At 39.2% G+C, this 17,647-nt stretch overlaps 1 protein-coding gene across 13 annotated transcripts in view; it reads left to right on the plus strand.

The window, feature by feature from the left end:
- Positions 1–17,647, plus strand: part of LOC126868845 (casein kinase I) — a 61,621-nt gene that overhangs the window by 35,493 nt on the left and 8,481 nt on the right. For 8 of the 13 annotated variants that reach the window (XR_007690762.1, XM_050624781.1, XM_050624773.1 and 5 more), the window contains exons 2-7: positions 14,356–14,396; positions 14,656–14,725; positions 14,807–14,955; positions 15,158–15,392; positions 15,930–16,249; positions 16,792–16,866. Coding sequence is in view for 12 of the 13 variants with exons in the window: in XM_050624781.1 (XP_050480738.1) it covers positions 14,356–14,396; positions 14,656–14,725; positions 14,807–14,955; positions 15,158–15,392; positions 15,930–16,249; positions 16,792–16,866 (890 nt within the window). In the remaining variant the exon portion in view is untranslated. The remainder of the gene's footprint in view (positions 1–14,355; positions 14,397–14,655; positions 14,726–14,806; positions 14,956–15,157; positions 15,393–15,929; positions 16,250–16,791; positions 16,867–17,647) is intronic. The other 5 variants (XM_050624782.1, XM_050624777.1, XM_050624780.1 and 2 more) reach the window with 1 other exon arrangement.

Raw genomic sequence — 17,647 nt, forward strand, 5'->3', positions numbered from 1 at the left:
ATCGTGCAAACTGTGCGCGCGATTCTCCGTTGACGTTTCGTTCGACGAGGTTATCGGGCGCCTGGAAAATCGAATGTATCTCTAACACGTGCATCTTTGCTTTGGCCGCGTCGAGTCACGCCAGAGCATAATTTTCCCTTTCACCGCCTACTTGTGTGCTCTATGTACAAGGTACATATACCATCAGCGATGTCGTGTCTCCGTCTCGCAGCGCCGTCGCGTTCCGCTTTGTTCATCCGGTTTCTCTCGATATCGTTCGTTTGGCTTCTCTTAATTATCCCTCGATCGGCTGGTGGCGCACCGTATCACGGCCTCTTCGCAACTCTCGTTGTTATTATTACGCTTTCGCGTTGCGCTTTAAAATAGCATTACTGTCGTCGAGGGCTCGGGATATCGATTTTCTGGAACACGGTCAGCTTGAAATTCGAAATGAAGCAGCGGCACTCTTTCGTTTCAACGACGTCAGTCGGACGATCGTAATCGAAAACATCGACTCCTTGCCGATTATTTCTTTCCCTTCTCTTTCCATTCTTCCTTCTCCATACCGTTATCTCGCATTGGGAATATATTTCTTGCGTTTAACGACGCAACCCTCTACCTCTTAACGAGGACAGCGCGCACACCTTTAGAATGGGAATCGTATACGCGACTGTTAGACTCTCGAGTGGCCTACTTTTGCCCCGCGCCGGCTACCCTTTTCTTCTGTATAATCTCGATACCATCCGCGTCATTGTTATGCGCCGTGATCTTGTTTTTCAACGAAACAGGTAAATAAGTAGAGCTGCGTTCTGAATAGTTAAATGCAAAACCGCCACGTTGCTCTTCCCACTTTAGAACTGGCTGGCTGTGCAACGTCAGCTCGATACTCTTCCAGCTTGTCGTCGTGATTTTTGTCTTCCCGGAGTCTCGTTTGCACCGGTAAGACAGGTTATATCTACTCAGAGCAGCGGCTTGATAAAATCTTCCCAGTAGCTTTCTGCTTCGATCGGTCATTTCTTCGATGCGAATAGAATAACGTGCTCGTACACGGAATATGCCGGTTCCTAACGCTGTAGTCTCGGTCACCTCGTATTTCTTCATCGATTCACCGTGAATCGAGAAAATTTTTCCTCTCTTCTTCTCTTTTTCTCTATCCTTCTCTTCCTTCACATCGATTTCACGTGTTCCATTTAATAGCCGCATCGTCGCCAAGAGCAACGGCGACGTTTAACCTGCGACACTTTCCACTTTGGCTAATGCTTTTATCCATTCGCGTAATTAACCCAGCTTGTTCAAGCTACGCGCGATACAATTCATCGAGGTTTTCCTAGTGTGTAACGCGTGCGAGTTTTCCGGATATTTCGCTTTCAAGCCCGTAACGACACAGTCAACGCTCTGTAACAAACCATCGACCCGCAATCTCGTTATGTCTACGTAATTCGTGGATTGCGCACGAAGAACCACGTTAAGAGCACGGAAATTTTCGATCCAGTTTCGTTGCCACGTTTTCAAGTTAGAAAAACACACTTATCATCTGTTTTTTATTCCTCCTTTTTCTCTGTTCGTCTACGCGATCTTTGACACGGATCTTGATTAGCATATTATGTTATTGATTGATTGCGACTCTGTGGCTATATACGCGTCAAATTATGCAATCATTAAAGTGTAAAGTTGTATGAGTTTATGAATATTGATGTATTTTCCTAGATTAATGAGATTATGATTATGATTTTAATACTAGGGAATTAGATGTAAAAACGTAGTTTTTCTTTGCATCTAATATAAACGTAGAATGATTCAGTTTCAACGTTTTTCTCCTTCTGGTTTTATGTTTTTACTTGAACTAAAAGCCTTGTAGTATTCGCCGAAAGAAGTAAGATAAGAGTAAATGTATAGCCAAATAGACGTAGGTCTAATAACAAGGGGCTAATCAACATAGATCGTAAAAGTAATTCTTTCGATGTAAAATCAACTTTTATTATTTATTAGTATTCGGTGTCATAAAAATGGAAATAGCGTTATCTCGGAAGTCAAGCATGAAAAAACATGCGTTCCGTATATCAAAGTAACTTGAGACGATAATAGTACTCGAAAATTATCGCATTAATACCGATATCTATGCCGATTCATGTCACCGAAATCAGGCTCATTCAGCTAACTCCATACAAGCTGTCTAAAATCGTCTCAAATTACTATTTTCACATACGGAATGCATGTATTTTCACATTTCACTGAATCCTTGATAACGTCATTTCGCTTCATTATGTTCAATGCGTTGCAAACATCCTTGCTTATGATATCTCACTAATATGAAATAATAAAAGGTGATGTTGCATCGAAAGGATTGCTTTCAACAACTATTTTCTGGGTTGATCGGATAACGTACTACATTTCTAAAGCTGCTTCCCGATAAAGAATAAGAAATATGACTTATCGCGTCGAATCAAGTTCGCGAAGATTGATAATTTACACATTAACTATTACTACGTGGTAATATTATCGAAATTTATTTAACTCGCTTATATTAATTCTTATATTAACAAAAATTGAGAAATCGATTGATCAGATAATATAAGAATTTACGTAAAGCTAGATGGACGAAAGAGATAACAATGAATGTGCAACTTTAAGTTAAATTTTGAAACCGGTCATTTGACCGGGCTTGGTAAGATTAGCGTTAAAATCTAGATAATCAAATTCATGCAAATCCACGATCCATATATTACTATTTGCTACTGCACAATCGAAGCTAATGATATTTATTTCAAACTCGGAAATTTTGTAATTCAAATACTTAGAAAAATACAACACGACACGTGTTGGATTTTGCACGAAACGGCCAGCGAAAAATAACATGCTGACGTATAAACGACGCGATAAAATCTCCGTTAAGGTCGCGGAGGAACCGATGATCCGACAAGGGCGTGGCTTCTTTATTAGAAATCGTTGTCTTGTCGCAAATTGCAGGCGACATGGGGAGGCGCCGGATTAATTATGCGAAAGCACTGATTAATTGCGGGCCCGAGTCAATGACCTTCGCCTCTGGAAGACGTCCGAGTCATTCGGTGAATCTGGTTTTGTGGCACTGTTAAGTGTCGCGAGTGAATGCAGGAATGCGCACTTACGGCATCAAGCAGTCATCGTGCCGATGATACTTTCGACGAATTAGAGCTTCGGCTTTGCGCAATCACGGTGCAACCGACCCGCATCGCATTCGTCGTTCTAAGAACTTGAAAATGGACACCTCTTCCGATCGTTGAATGATCCGTAGTCGGCGCGACTAAAGGCACTTGCAGCGAAATATAAATATAAAATTTGTCACGTTTTACAAAGTCTTGTCATGACCGTGGAAAATATGTCTGCCTGGTAAAAAGACGAATAACGATGAAAGATGAAAAAGAGGCATCGTCGATGTCTACCTCTTTTTTTTCTCTTTTTTTACCTCTTGCAGCACGGAACTGTGTTCAAAGCGTTTTGTCAAAGCCCCCTCCGGAATAGAGGACGAGGAGAGGAAGCGGAAGAAAAAAAGACTGTCGTGGATAATATTTCCGCTAGATTCAATACGTTTCCTTGATAAAAGTCGGATGAAGAGGACGAAATATTGGTAATCGTCGCGAGGAAATTACATGGAATTACAGACACGATTTCTGAGCGGCACAGCGATCGCGTGAGAGAGTCGTGTACGATATCTCGCTGATGGAGATCTACGCGAGCGGAAGAGTTACGATCGATACAGCGTTTTGAGCAGAATATAACGTTAAACCATGACTGCATTTTGTGCGCACGATCACGTCACGCACACGACCGTACGATACGTTCTACACCCGTCGAATATCTTTGCTTGCCGCTTTGCAACAGCCTTCCCCCAATATTTCAAATTATCTCTTTGCACCGTGCATATCATTGACCCCCCCCCCCCCCCAATGACCTTTCATTGTGAATACGAAATGACGAAATGAAAGTTCGCCTTAATGATTCGAACGTCTCTAACGCATCTAATGTCTCCGTTCCGGATGTTCTCGCGCGTAGAAAAATTCTCCTGCCGTGTGTGCATCCGTCTTTTGATTTCTGCTCCGACGCATTCGTCTTCGTTAACCGCCGATTCATTTCAACTCGGATTCCCGTTAGATAGCATGCACGGCCATACAGAAACGATTTGATGCACGAAAAAACGTTTTGCAAACGATATAGAACATGGCACAGGTTTCATGCCATATCGAGTTCCATATCGCGAATCGCTGAAAATTTCAAAGTTCACGCGATTTCGCGCTGTCATTTTCAACTTTAATATCCATATGTATGTCACGATGTGCCTCTCTGCGCGTTGTCTCTCTTCGAAATCTTTTCTTCTTTTTTCCTTTTTTTCATCACTTCGCCAATTTTTCTCGCTTCTCGACCCAACGAAGCGGTCGCCGAATAACGACTTCGATCGTAGGGAATATCTTATTCAGAACTTCCTGGCCGAACGCCAGAACTTCTTTCAAACTTCCGGTGACGCGTTCACTTTCGTCCGTAACACCGATATCTTAGCGCATCGTGTTCGAGTATTCCGTGGAAATGTTAATATCGTAATAGAATTATCGAGTATTCCGCTGTATATACATTTACAAACTTTCCGTGGAATCTTTGAGCGATCGAGAACTCCTAGAAGGAAATCAGTTATTATGGAAGCGCACCGCTTTCAGGAAAATTTCTGTTCGTCGTTCTTAACGCGAACGAACCGATGAATAAGAATTTCAACATTTGCAACACGTTAGTTGATGATGATAGATAAACGTAAAGATGATCTGACTGTTAATCGGGGTATTCTTTGTTCCACCTCTATTCAGAGATCGTAATCGTATCTTGTTAAACCCGGAGATAGACACAAACGACGATGGAGAGAGAGATTTCAATTTTTCCGGCAAACAGAATCGTACGAAAGGGAACATGTGCTTGAGATACTATATTTTATGAATTGGCAGTGATACGGTAACATTTTTTATTTGATTTCGTACTTGGTATATTTTCTCGCCGGGGAAAAACATCCCCGTGATAAATGCAGTCATAGAAAGTACCGTCTGTTTAATTGAATCGCCGTCGTAACGAGTATAATCGAATAATTGTTATTCTATAATAATATAGAACTCGACCATTTTCTTCGCCGATTCCTTAAGGCACTTACACGATGACGAAGATAAAAATCAACAGGCTAGGAAAGGAACTATTTGTTACCTCTGGTGGTCGATTTATTAGATTTTCCGCGTGCGACTGGGAAACCTTTTGCAAACGAACCAAACACAAGGCTTTATATGTTATCCGGCTTCTGTGTTGTTCACGGTGGTCCAGTTTGTCCGACATTTCGTCACAACTCATGTGTCTGGTATGCGGAGAATGCCGCGAACTAACGCACCCAGGAACTTCTCCGAAAATATAGCCAGGAATAAAGCAAGGAAAAAATAAATTCGCTCGAAAAGAGGGACGAAAACACGAACGTACGTGGCGCAAGTTTTGTTTGAATCTGCGTGATTTCGCGTGAAACTTCTAAATCGCGTCTGCTTTAGAAACACGGCGATGCTTCTCTAATTGACTATGAGTTGGAACTTTATTTATCTATACTGTTCTCTTTCATCAAAACGTTCTGTCTGGAATTTTTGCAATTCTTAAGATACGTTGAAACATTTGCATTTTTCTGTGTCCTTCAACTTCGCTGTTCTCGGATCGATATAACCGAAAATAAAAGTTACGTTTTAATACATATCATTAAGCTACCAGTAGCGTTTAAATGTTTAACCTTACTTAAATATTTGGTTTTCGTTCAGTTAAACGTTTTATATAGACGTACAAATTTTATTTGTGTATTCTATATCTTTCATTTCTAAGTTTGGAGGAAGGTTGTCGTTAGTAATACAAACGTGAAAGATAAACGAGGAGAACAGCAGTGTTACATGAAGTTTATCGCATCAAATAAAATCACATTATACAATAATTACGGAACAAACGACTATATGTTTTAAATTAAACGAGAAAAGAAATAAACATGGTACAAAGGAAATGATAAAACTTGATATTTTACTTAAATCAGTACCTATAGGAAATTTCTAAATAAAAAAGATTATCGTGTCCAAGAGATTGACAATTCGAATGATGGATCAACTCATTCTGCCTAGTTAATAATTTTAATGCTGTACTACCATATATAGCACACGTATAAACTGTATAAAAATAGAATTTAGTTGAGGTAATTCTCAAAGAAGTCACGATACCAGGCTACGATAATTTATATCATTGATTTTCCTTTTCTCGATGGAAACGATCTTCGAGAGAAGCACCGCGAGGAAAAGTATTTCATTGTGAATGAGATTCTTGAGAAAAATTGTCGTTGCAAGGCGGCTCTCGAGATTGTGTCGTTATTTACAAGGGGCACTGGATCGATCAGTTTTCTCGCACGAGCAGTTCAAGCAGACGAGAGCGTAAGGAAATTTTCTCGCCTCGAGCATTTATTCGACGCTTCGCTGCTCCTTTTATACTTTCTGTTATCACCCAGTGTCGAGGCGAAGAAAAGAAGAGTCGTCAAAGTCAGTGGGGAATCCGGTCGTGGGCCGATCATGCAAAATTACCCAGTCGAACAAATTGGTCGGTCGTCGTTTCCGTCAAGAATCGCTTGTTGCGAACCGGCCAAACTGGATTCGATTTTCCGCCGAATCCTTTCCGCGATATCCACTCTCTCCGTAATTGGATCTTGAGATTTCGTCGTCGTATTATCGCTTCCGCCCTTGCCTTCACTCGGGTAAACAGATTATTCCAGAGAAAAATCTTGTTGCCAAACAAGAATCATGCGAAACAAGATAAACGCAACAGGTTGAACACCACCAAAATAAATTTAATTTAAATATTGCTACTTCTGAATCTAAGGAAGGATTTCGAACACTTTACGGTCGATTTTAACAGACAATTTTAATTCTACTGCTCTCCGCGTTTCTTCACGTCCGTATCTCTTCGGATATCGTCTTTTTTTTTTTTAAATACTTTATGCATAAAAAGCGTCCAGTACAAAAAAGGATTCGTAAAACTGTTTTGCTCGAAAGAAATGGAAATTTATTGGTATCGGATTCGTCGTTATAAAAACCTTTCTCAATACCTGATTATAAAGAATTAATGAAAATGTCTTACTTCTATCTTCTTTAAATTGTAGAAGTACGGTTTATTCAGCAATGTTATATTTATTATGAAATTAATACCTTACGTACACGAAAGGAAGGTAATTCAACAATCTAATAAACTCATTTGCTTTTCATTTTTTCTTGCATTTGATTTTCATAGATTCCAGATAGTACAAGTGTGTACTTCCGTTCATAAGTTGATACTTGCTAATCTTCAAACGCAAGCTTTAATGGAATCTTAAAAATAGAGTGTAATTTATTTTTCCTCATAACACACGCGATTAACGGATATCAAGGCCATCGTATTTTATTTCTATATTAAGCACCAAAAAAAGTTTCTATAGATGACCAAATACTTTCTTAAGCTATTATATATGAAATAAAAATAAACAGGCTTCCAACCCTTGAAATTACAAGTTTTCGTGATATTGCCACGTCATGGGAATTTCCCAGGCCGAGATATCGTACACCTTAATGCTGCGGAGTAATTCGTCGATTGTGGTTCGCTGGTACAATCGAAGACGCAAAGCGCGTAATAGGCTTACTCGGAGTCTAATTATCAAGCGTGTACACTTAACTCTGGCTCTAATTATCGGTCTGGTAAACGTCACAAAGAGGGTTCGGTGTATGCACGTTCTCCGTTTATACGGATTGGGTCAAAGGCGTCAAGTGCATACCGTACAAATCGACGAGTGGCATTTCCTATACGTAGACCCAGGACAGGGTCCCAGAGTCGTTGCTACTGGCTATCAAACTTAGGATAGACAGAGTGTCTGCGGCTAAAAACCTCGGTTCGTTGCTGAAACACTAGAAACAATAGCTCTTTCAGCGTTATTACTTGACCTCGATGCTTTACGTAAGCGCGTATTAATTTCAAATGCTTGCTTGATGAACGAAGTCGAGGCTATACACCATTCTTGTTTGTTGACACGGATTGTTCGATCCTTCGTTTCGTATCTACATATCTGTTGCTTGTGTTGTGACTGTTCCACTGTTTTTTCGATTGTTTTCTCGCCGATATCTTTATACGAATCGTTATTAGTGAATGTTATTGGTACTTGTTATTAATTGAAATATCGACAAAATTGAGATTGGCATCGCAAAGATAATGCCGTAGTAGATGGTGCAGATATTGAACTGCAATATAAATTCGTTCTCTTTTATGTATTATTATATTTGCTACACAGTGTCTACAAATTTGCCATGTATTTTACTAGCTTTTAGAAAAACTTATTTTTTTCACGTTATTTTCTAATGTGTTTAAAGCGATATACGAGCTATTCTCCGAATGGTTTCTAACTCGTTATCGATACTCTGCCACAAACGTTTGCTCATTCCCGAATCATTGGTCATCCTCTTTTGTGAATAATGTTAAATGGTGAGAATAAACCAACCTGGCCTCTGTCGCATGATAATTTACTAACCGGTAATATTAGCAAATTGACAAGTTGCATGTTGTATGTCGCGGGCTTCTCTGTAATTCTGCAATTTTACATCACTTAGAATAATCAAGTGACGGCTACTTAAAATTGTTTCTGTGTAAAAATTGTTTCTAAAATTCAATTTCTTTTATTACCAAATTTATTAGTGCGATAGAAGGGACTCTGTCGGTATTGGTAACGTGTAATTTGTAACTTGTAAAATATCACTTGTAAAGTATAAAATATATATATTTTAAAATTGTAAAATATCGCTTGTAAAGTATAAAATATATATTATACAAGTTGCAAATTGCACGTTACCAATACTGACAGATAGAGTCCCTTCTATCGCACTAATAAATTTGGTAATAAAAGAAACTGAACTTTAGAAACAATTTTGTACTCGGATATATACATTCAACCCTCTTATAATACGATACTCAAAAAGCATGGCTTCGATACACGGTGCAAAAATTGCGATACGGTTCTATATAGCACGACTTAATAAACTTGAACGATCATTGTCAATTGGTGATTCATATAGTACGAATGTTTCCATCGTACTGTTTTGCTTTTGTTTAATGTGTTATAGGTGGGTTGGCTGTATTAGTAAGATTGCGCAAGAGCTTTCTGATTTCATCCGGTTCAAATTCGATCGAAACGAGAGATTAAATTCCTAGTTAACTCTTCGAATTAAGATTTGTTGACAAGCACCCTTCTCATCCAATTTTCTTACCAATATCTCGATGCAATTCAATGGCGTCATCATTTTCAAGCCAAAAAGCTGTTCCCCCGGAATGAACTACTACTCCGTCATCAAGGTTGCGGAAGCCTGAAAACTCGATAATCACGACATCGTGGACATCACGGAATCGATTTTGTGGCCTGCAGCGATTGAATCTTGCATCGTAATTGATCGATCGTCGAGAAAATTTCGAAACGTCGACCAGAGGCAGTATGGTGACCCGTTGTAACCGTGTGTTTCATCGTTGCTCGATCGTGCGACAAGTAAAAGGCTGCTGGTCCGAGAGATCGCTGCCGTTAAAAAGAAAATGAAAAAAATGTTTAAAAGCGAAAAATAAAATATGCTCTCTTTGCCCTGGAACCGTTTCATTATTATCGTTAATCGAGTTTCGCCCTCGGGGTCGGCAGGTTTTCACGCGAGTAAATGGTTAAATTGAATCACACGTATAGACGAGCAGGGAAAGAACGAGAGCCGCGTTGTAAAATACAGCTGCTGTCGATAATATCCGAGTATTAATTTGCAATTAGTAGGCATGCGAGTGAGCACGAGCTACGGACGCGTTAATTGTCGGCATGTAAAACGCGCGGTCGGTCGTAGGCGCGAATTTTAAGCGAGTTCCACGCATTATACGCGACCGATCTCTAAACCTTGCGAAAAACAAACTGTACGGGCCGGGATCGTTTCGTAATTTCTGCTTTATGTAATTGGCATCGATCGTGGAAGCTCGGAACGAAAGCGGGAGAAAGCGATCGCGAGTTACGGCGATTCGGTTTTGAGACGAGCACAACACGGCAGTCGTACCTCCTCGGTGTTGAACCATCTCGCGAGTCGCGTTTCGTTTCGAAAACCTATCGTGCATTTCGCGATTATACACGCTTTCACTTTTTTTTTTTTTTTCGTTTTCCAAAGGAGAATCTAAAATTAATTATGTGCGTAGTTTTCAATAATTAGAGCATGAGTGTATTTTTCAAAGATCATTTTATTGCATTTTTTAATGCACAGATCTTCTATTCGTATATTTAAGATTTTATTTAATTGAATTAATTTTATTGACCTTACCAGCATCGAGTTTTCTAGCTATATGTGTTTACACCGTAAAAGTATGATTCATAATTAATTGGTTAATCAAAGAGAAAATTAGGAGAGGAGAGCTTCGAATAGAAGAACGTTCGTTCAGACATCGTAGACATCGTTTTAGTTATAAAGACGCTCGGAATATTTCGGAGAGTTTATCGCGGCGGCTCTGCGGGAGTCGGCCTATTTTTGAGGACAAATCAATTTTTCCACGGTATTCGGAGCTGTAATAATTTCCGCGGGTCTTGCGGTTTCCTGGTGACATATTTTCCATTGTCGACTATCTTCTTAGTGAAATTGGATCAACGTGTAGCTGCTCTGTGTAGGAAAAGCTTTGGCGGAAACAAGAGCACGTCTTTTTCAGCTGGATGAACATTTATCTTTCTTTATTTTACTTTGGTCGGTGATTTGTCGTAGACCAAGACTTGACCAAGGTTGCTGTACGCTCGTTCTAATCTCGTTTATTTCGTAACAATCTGCTCCGGAAACTCATCGATCATCGTTTACATTCCGATCAAACTATCAAACTTAATCATTGCCGATAATTCAACGAGAGATTATCTACTATATGAAATCCCGAGATAACGTCTCGGTTCGATTAATTGTTTAATTAAGCATACGTGACTGTCCGTTTGCATCCGGTTTCCTTGCCTGTGATTATGGCCACGTTTTCGCAACGAGAGAAATCTCTCTAGTCGTTGCATTTCGTATGACCATGCACGTTTCAGCGTCTTCACTCAATGGATCGACACAAATCAGAACGGAAGCTCGACAGGATGGATACGCGTTAGGAAATATATTCTACGTGACGTTAGATCTTCGATAGCATTAATCAGCTGAGTATATTTTCTTTTCAATCGGTACGATTTGTAGCTGGTAATCGAGAATCCTTACCGCGTATTCACTCTGTTAGAATCGTCACGTGCTAATGCTAGATGAGAACCACACGTCTATTCGTGTTCACGCGCATGAATTAAGCTCGTCTCGGTCGGCACGTGAGATCCGGTACTGATTCAACGTCGTGACATACTCGTCAATTACATTCGCGTGTAATTCATTCGCGATCCGCGAGACTCTGATTCCAGATCGAGATTCCAATTGTCCTCCTTAATCGGCCGGATTCGCGTGAGCCTGATGGTGCTATCGTAAGAATCGCAGGTTTAGTCTAAGTTCCTCTTTTGGCGAAGTTGAATCGTGTTGGTTTCTTGAGTAGGCTTACGCGACTTATCGCATACATTATCGGTCAAAAATTTGGGTCTACTTTGTATCTAAGTTCCAGTTGTATCTGAAATTAATGGTGGACAGAGGAAAGGTTAAAAAATTACAATTTTATAAAACGGAATAATATTTGATAAGAGCAATAAATAGATATAATATGTAGGTCTACGTCAGAATAGGTGACTGTTAATAACACGATAACAAATGTTTAATCCTAACTCTTATACTTAACTTGCTCCTATCTGTCTGCATTTTCTGCCAGTACAATTTTCAATTGAAAAATTAAAACTGTGGATATCGATAGTAATTTCCTTCACATCGAATAAAGAATTGTACACGGTGATAGCTAATCCTACAGTTATCTTTCAACAAAATTTATTTATTTGTATATTAAGATACATCGAGTCTTTGATCTCATGCACGACGAAAGCAGCTAAACGAATAACACGATTACAATAATTACAATGTATTATTGCTGAACATATAATTGGTCGTTGTAGAGCCACGAGAAAAATACACTTTTGCAAATCTGGCTCGCCATTGAGCATTCAAGTTCACCTAGAGCAATCTTGTACGGGAGAATTACTTTCGAAGGATCCTTCTGGGATATTAAATTGAAATAGTTCAACAAATAAATTCGCAGATTCTATACGTATAAAATACATGTGGGGCTTCTTTAAAACTTTTGACCGACAGTATGTCGAGGTTCGTGACTTGTAGATATCGTGATCTCACGTAAGACTCTTTAAATCGTAGATTCTAAGAATCAAGCACAAACGATCGACGCTACTTAACGTGGATCGGTAGAGAAAATACCTGGCACGAACAAAGATCTTTTCTATTTAAATTTTCAAATCTTGTACAAATTTGTTGAATATATATATATATATATATATATATATATATATATATATATATATATATATATGTAGATTTACACTTGGAGTCTGAAAAAACGAAGGTCTTAACCAATGACTTGGTCCGCTTACGATCGATTTTCATGCTGTCGTTGCGAGTTGTATCGACTGCGATTAGAGTGGCGCCTGGAAACTCTGCGTCGTTCGAATCAGTACAATGGTTCGAATTTCGAACTGTATAGGTCCTCGACTAAACGACTTTAGTGGTTAATGTCAGTGAATAATTGGAGAGCTCACAAAATTACGTTCCCCTGTGAAGTCGTCCCGTATACCGAAGAATCTCTTTGCAATGTCAAATGCTCGTGTGTTGATGAAACGCGTGTTACCGACTGTCGTGGCTTGATATACGCTTGTTTAACTACCAAACAACTTCTCAATCGCTATTCAGAAGTAGGAAAAGTACTTTCGTTCTCGAACGTCTCCGTTTCCTTATTCCCCGACGATATAACTGAACAATAGTTTGCAAAGCGAAGTTGTTGGAGACTTTGCCTCGCCGTACAAAGATTCTCGTCACGAAGTTGGCGTTCATAAGGTCACCGAGGGAGTATCTTTGTCCTGGCGCATACGAATTCGACGGACGACGAGATTTTATTCGTTGGTGAATGTTTTGGAAACCACTTTCGTGTCACGATCCTCGTTGATGCATCGACAGAATTTTGTTCGCGTAAGGCTACGATCGCAATGTGTTCTGACGAGTTGTCGTTTCAACGAATATGCCAGGACAGTGAAAAATATAGATTCCTATGGGTAGGGTAAGGTAGGCTTATTTAAATCTAGATAGGTCATTTGTTTTGTAATTGGCCAAAATTTTAAGCGATCTACGTTTAGAAACAAAACTATTTCATCAGTTTTTAATCGCGATAGACAGTGAAATAACTTGCACTCGTCAAAACAAAAGAAGTATGTTCAGTGTTGGTATTGTCAGTTCAATTCAATCGCAATTCATACATATTACGCTATCTCTGAGAGTTATTTGTTCCTTATTGTATTACTTCTTACACAATACATCTGCGCTGATTCAAATAACTCGTTTCTTAGATTTGTTCTTACTAGCTCTCAGGTATTTTCTCTTTCTTTCGTTATTATATCAGAGACTAATTGTGCCTCGTAATATCCATCGGATTTCGCTATTCTATGCAAAGTCCACGATTGGATTTTAAAACATAGGATAGGTGCACTTCGTACTAAAATATTTCACTCGTCAGGACGATAATTGGTTAAAACACGGATTCACTGTAGATACAGTCTAATGAATTTCGTTTTGTTTGCGTGTAAATTGAATTATTATAAATTCAAAAGCAGCGAGAAAGCTTTGTGTGCATTAATAACCCAGTAACCATGATACCACAACAACCGCACACGTTAGCCCACAAATCTGGTCAATCCAATTTCTCACGCGAGGTGCAATCAACGGAGGAGGTCGTCCCTCGATGGAGAATTATTGCGCGATTACGGTGCTGTCGAAATGGAGGCGGAGACGAACGTGACAGAATTAATACGACGTGTACGATGCTGTTTCTCGCGCTTCTTTTTTCTCGTAATTAATCGCAGCTTATGTCTATCAGTTTCATATTTATTAATACACAGATAAAGCAAAAAGTTAATAAACACGAATGAGATACACTCGAATTGATATTTCTTATTGCGTAAAACGAGCATAATTAATATATACATATACGTATGCATTATACTTATATGCATATACATATATAAGTCCGCGCAATCCATGAAATATTGTAACAGTATGTATTTACGACGCTAAAAAGGTATTAATGAAATCGATAGCGCGTGCATAATCCGTGTAATTGGTACAATCGTAGAATGCATACGTAAACCTTTTACCTTTGGTTTTGTTTCAGGGAAGAACCTCTACAATAACGAGCATGTAGCGATTAAATTGGTGAGTTCATTAAAATTTGAGACAGTCACGGCTTTTGTCTAGAGTCCTCCCGTTAGTGTAATTCCATTTTAACGATAGAGAAAGATACGTGGAAGTTGCTTAATTGCTTTTAACAATTTGTCTTTCCGTCGATTCTAACAACCTCCGAGAGAAATCTCGTTCAGTTCGTGGATATATAAAAATAAGAACCCATTAACTTCATACGATTTTCTGGTCGTGAACTTTTATTTTAAAACGACGTCTCTTTTGGACTTTTCAGGAACCAATGAGGTCAAAGGCGCCGCAGCTACATTTAGAATATAGGTTTTACAAATTATTAGGTACACATGGTGAGTATCTGTAATCTAAACGTTGAAGTTCTATTGAAATAATTAATATTCTGATCGATCAATGTGATTAATCGCGCACAGAGGGTATACCAGAAGTATACTACTTCGGTCCTTGTGGGAAGTACAACGCTCTGGTAATGGAACTTCTCGGACCGAGTCTAGAGGACCTATTCGACCTCTGCGGTAGGAGGTTTACCCTAAAGACCGTTCTCAAAATCGCCACACAGATCGTAAGTGATATTAATGTATCAATTTTATGTTTGTTCGAATTTTAAATTGTCGAAGAATCGTCTCGTCTAAATTAAATCAACGATATTGCTACGTTATGACGTTGCTAACGTAGATTTCCCGTTTAAAGCGATAATTAATTTTGATATAGGTATACTAGATGATAAGTTTGTTTGTATTAATTGAAATATTGCTTCTCCACAGCTTCATAGGATAGAATACGTTCATAGTCGGCATTTGATCTACCGTGATATCAAGCCGGAAAACTTCCTGATAGGACGATGCACAACCAAACGGGAAAAGATTATCCACATCATCGATTTCGGACTGGCCAAAGAGTACATAGATCTGGAGACGAACAAACACATACCGTACCGGGAACACAAGAGTCTGACGGGCACAGCGCGTTATATGAGCATCAACACGCATCTTGGAAAAGGTAACTTTTACCTCGGTTTAGATATCCGTGCATAAGACGACGGCTACAACAACAACCTGGCCGCCGGCCCATCTGCACAAACTTTTCAAACTTCGCCGCTTGCTCGTTCTTCACAGACCCGGAGAAAGTTTGTAAGCGAGCACGCGCCGCGCTACGCTATATTAAATCCACCAAGAATGTTTCTTCGCAACGTTCGCGGCAACGTTTCTGCTTTGCTCGCGGACAATTGTTACGTCGTTTATATCTCTTGATTATATTTCGAGAAAAAAATGAGTCCTGGTTCTCGTGCGTCATATAGACTTTTGGTATTATACTATGGTTATAGCGGATATATGCTCGGACGAATGAAACATTTGAAGAACAATATAAATCATATATGATAGAATATATATGTTGTATTCTCATAAAATTGTTTTGACGTATCTTTTAGAATGCCAGCTCGTCAGAAAACGCCTTCGCTGTAACCATAGACCGAGGCAAAAATTTATACGAACACCACCGATGCAAAATTTTTAATTTTCGTATTTTTGTAATTAGAGCAGAGTAGAAGAGACGACCTAGAAGCGTTAGGGAACATGCTGATGTACTTCCTGCGCGGTAGCCTTCCGTGGCAAGGGCTGAAAGCGGACACGTTGAAAGAACGATATCAAAAGATCGGCGATACGAAGCGGAACACGCCGATCGAGGTTCTCTGCGATGGACATCCCGAGGAAATGGCTACGTACTTGCGGTATGTGCGTAGATTGGATTTCTTCGAGACGCCCGACTACGAGTACCTGAGAAACCTTTTCCACGACCTGTATGAGAAACGAGGTTTTGTCGACGACGGAGAATTCGACTGGACTGGCAAGACGATGGTACGTGATCCATTGACGAACAAGTGATCCCTGTATACGTCACTTTCTCTTTTACCCCTTCGCAATGCATGCAAGAAAGGAAGACAGAATAACAGGAGAGTTACATGATGGTCGATTATGTCCAGGGACGAAGCACGTATCGCAAGAGTCGATATCAAAACCTATAGTGGAGTTCTCTTTTTTTCTTTTCCTTCTTTTTTTCTTTCTGTTTACATATTCGAACGATTGCCAATTTACGATTAACGCAATGTACAATAATGTTCACAATTATTTATTTGATTACGTAAATTAAAAGATTTTTTTATCAATGATACCTCTTGATTATATCTGTTTCATTCGTGCGGCTCGTCGAGCGTATTCATTATATTGTACATAGTAGTTTTAGCGATAATCGCGTAGAAACTTCGAGATATCGTCTCTTCTGGGTAAGTAGGTCGTCCTGAGGAATTCCTTCTTTACATCGGCCCTACGTCTTTATTTTTGGTGAAAAACATGTTTCACTGATTTTTAACGTTTGCATGCTGCTCCCAATAAACCTCTAGCCACACAACTTCGATCAACTTAGAGCTCTGAGGACGGCTCCTCCCTCTCACATTGGAAAGACTAAATCTGATAAGGTGGGTGATAAACTGTACGCGAAGTTCACGTTTTTATTACCTGTACGCAGACGTGTGCGTGTTCGACAGCTTGAATATCGAAATTATTTGAAAAAAGTACACCGACTTTCTATTAATGTATGCAAAAAGGACGACGCTGTACCAAGATAGTTTGTCAAAGAAGCGTGTATTCCTGCTCGGAGAGAATCGCTCGTAAAGCGCATGGAACGATACTGGGAGCTTATCGACTTTTATTTCGTTGAGCATGAAAATGTTATTCCTCCTTAGAGACACGATATCTCGTTCTGACCGAGATTCGCATTTACGTCCGCAAGAGTTGCATTCACCACTTAAGCATGCATATTTCCTTCCCTGCCCCTATGTTCAATTATTTATTTTATGCTTGTACCAAGATTCTTTCGCAATATTTATATACATATAGTATTTATATTTAAATAGTATGGTAAGTGCGTCGTTTACCTTGCCATTTTTCTTTAATTTGTTAACAGAGGAAATTATATTTACATCTACAGGGGAAAATAATCCGATTGAAATTGATTTGTCTTTACCATCGATCTTTAATTTTAGAATTTTATAATTATAGAACATATAATTGTAGAATATAGTTTCGTATTAATAAACGAACCGGTAAACAGGTTTAAAAACTTTTTATTCCTTTGTAGAACATTGAATGCCAGTACTGTAACGTAGATTAGATTTCTAATCTGTATGGGAACTATCTTCTCTATGGTAATACTCTTTTCATCCTTACAGTGAATGAATGGTATAGCATGTTTCTACC

Source organism: Bombus huntii, chromosome 8 (genome assembly GCF_024542735.1).
Source record: "Bombus huntii isolate Logan2020A chromosome 8, iyBomHunt1.1, whole genome shotgun sequence".
In the NCBI taxonomy this organism is placed as follows: Eukaryota; Metazoa; Arthropoda; class Insecta; order Hymenoptera; family Apidae; genus Bombus; species Bombus huntii.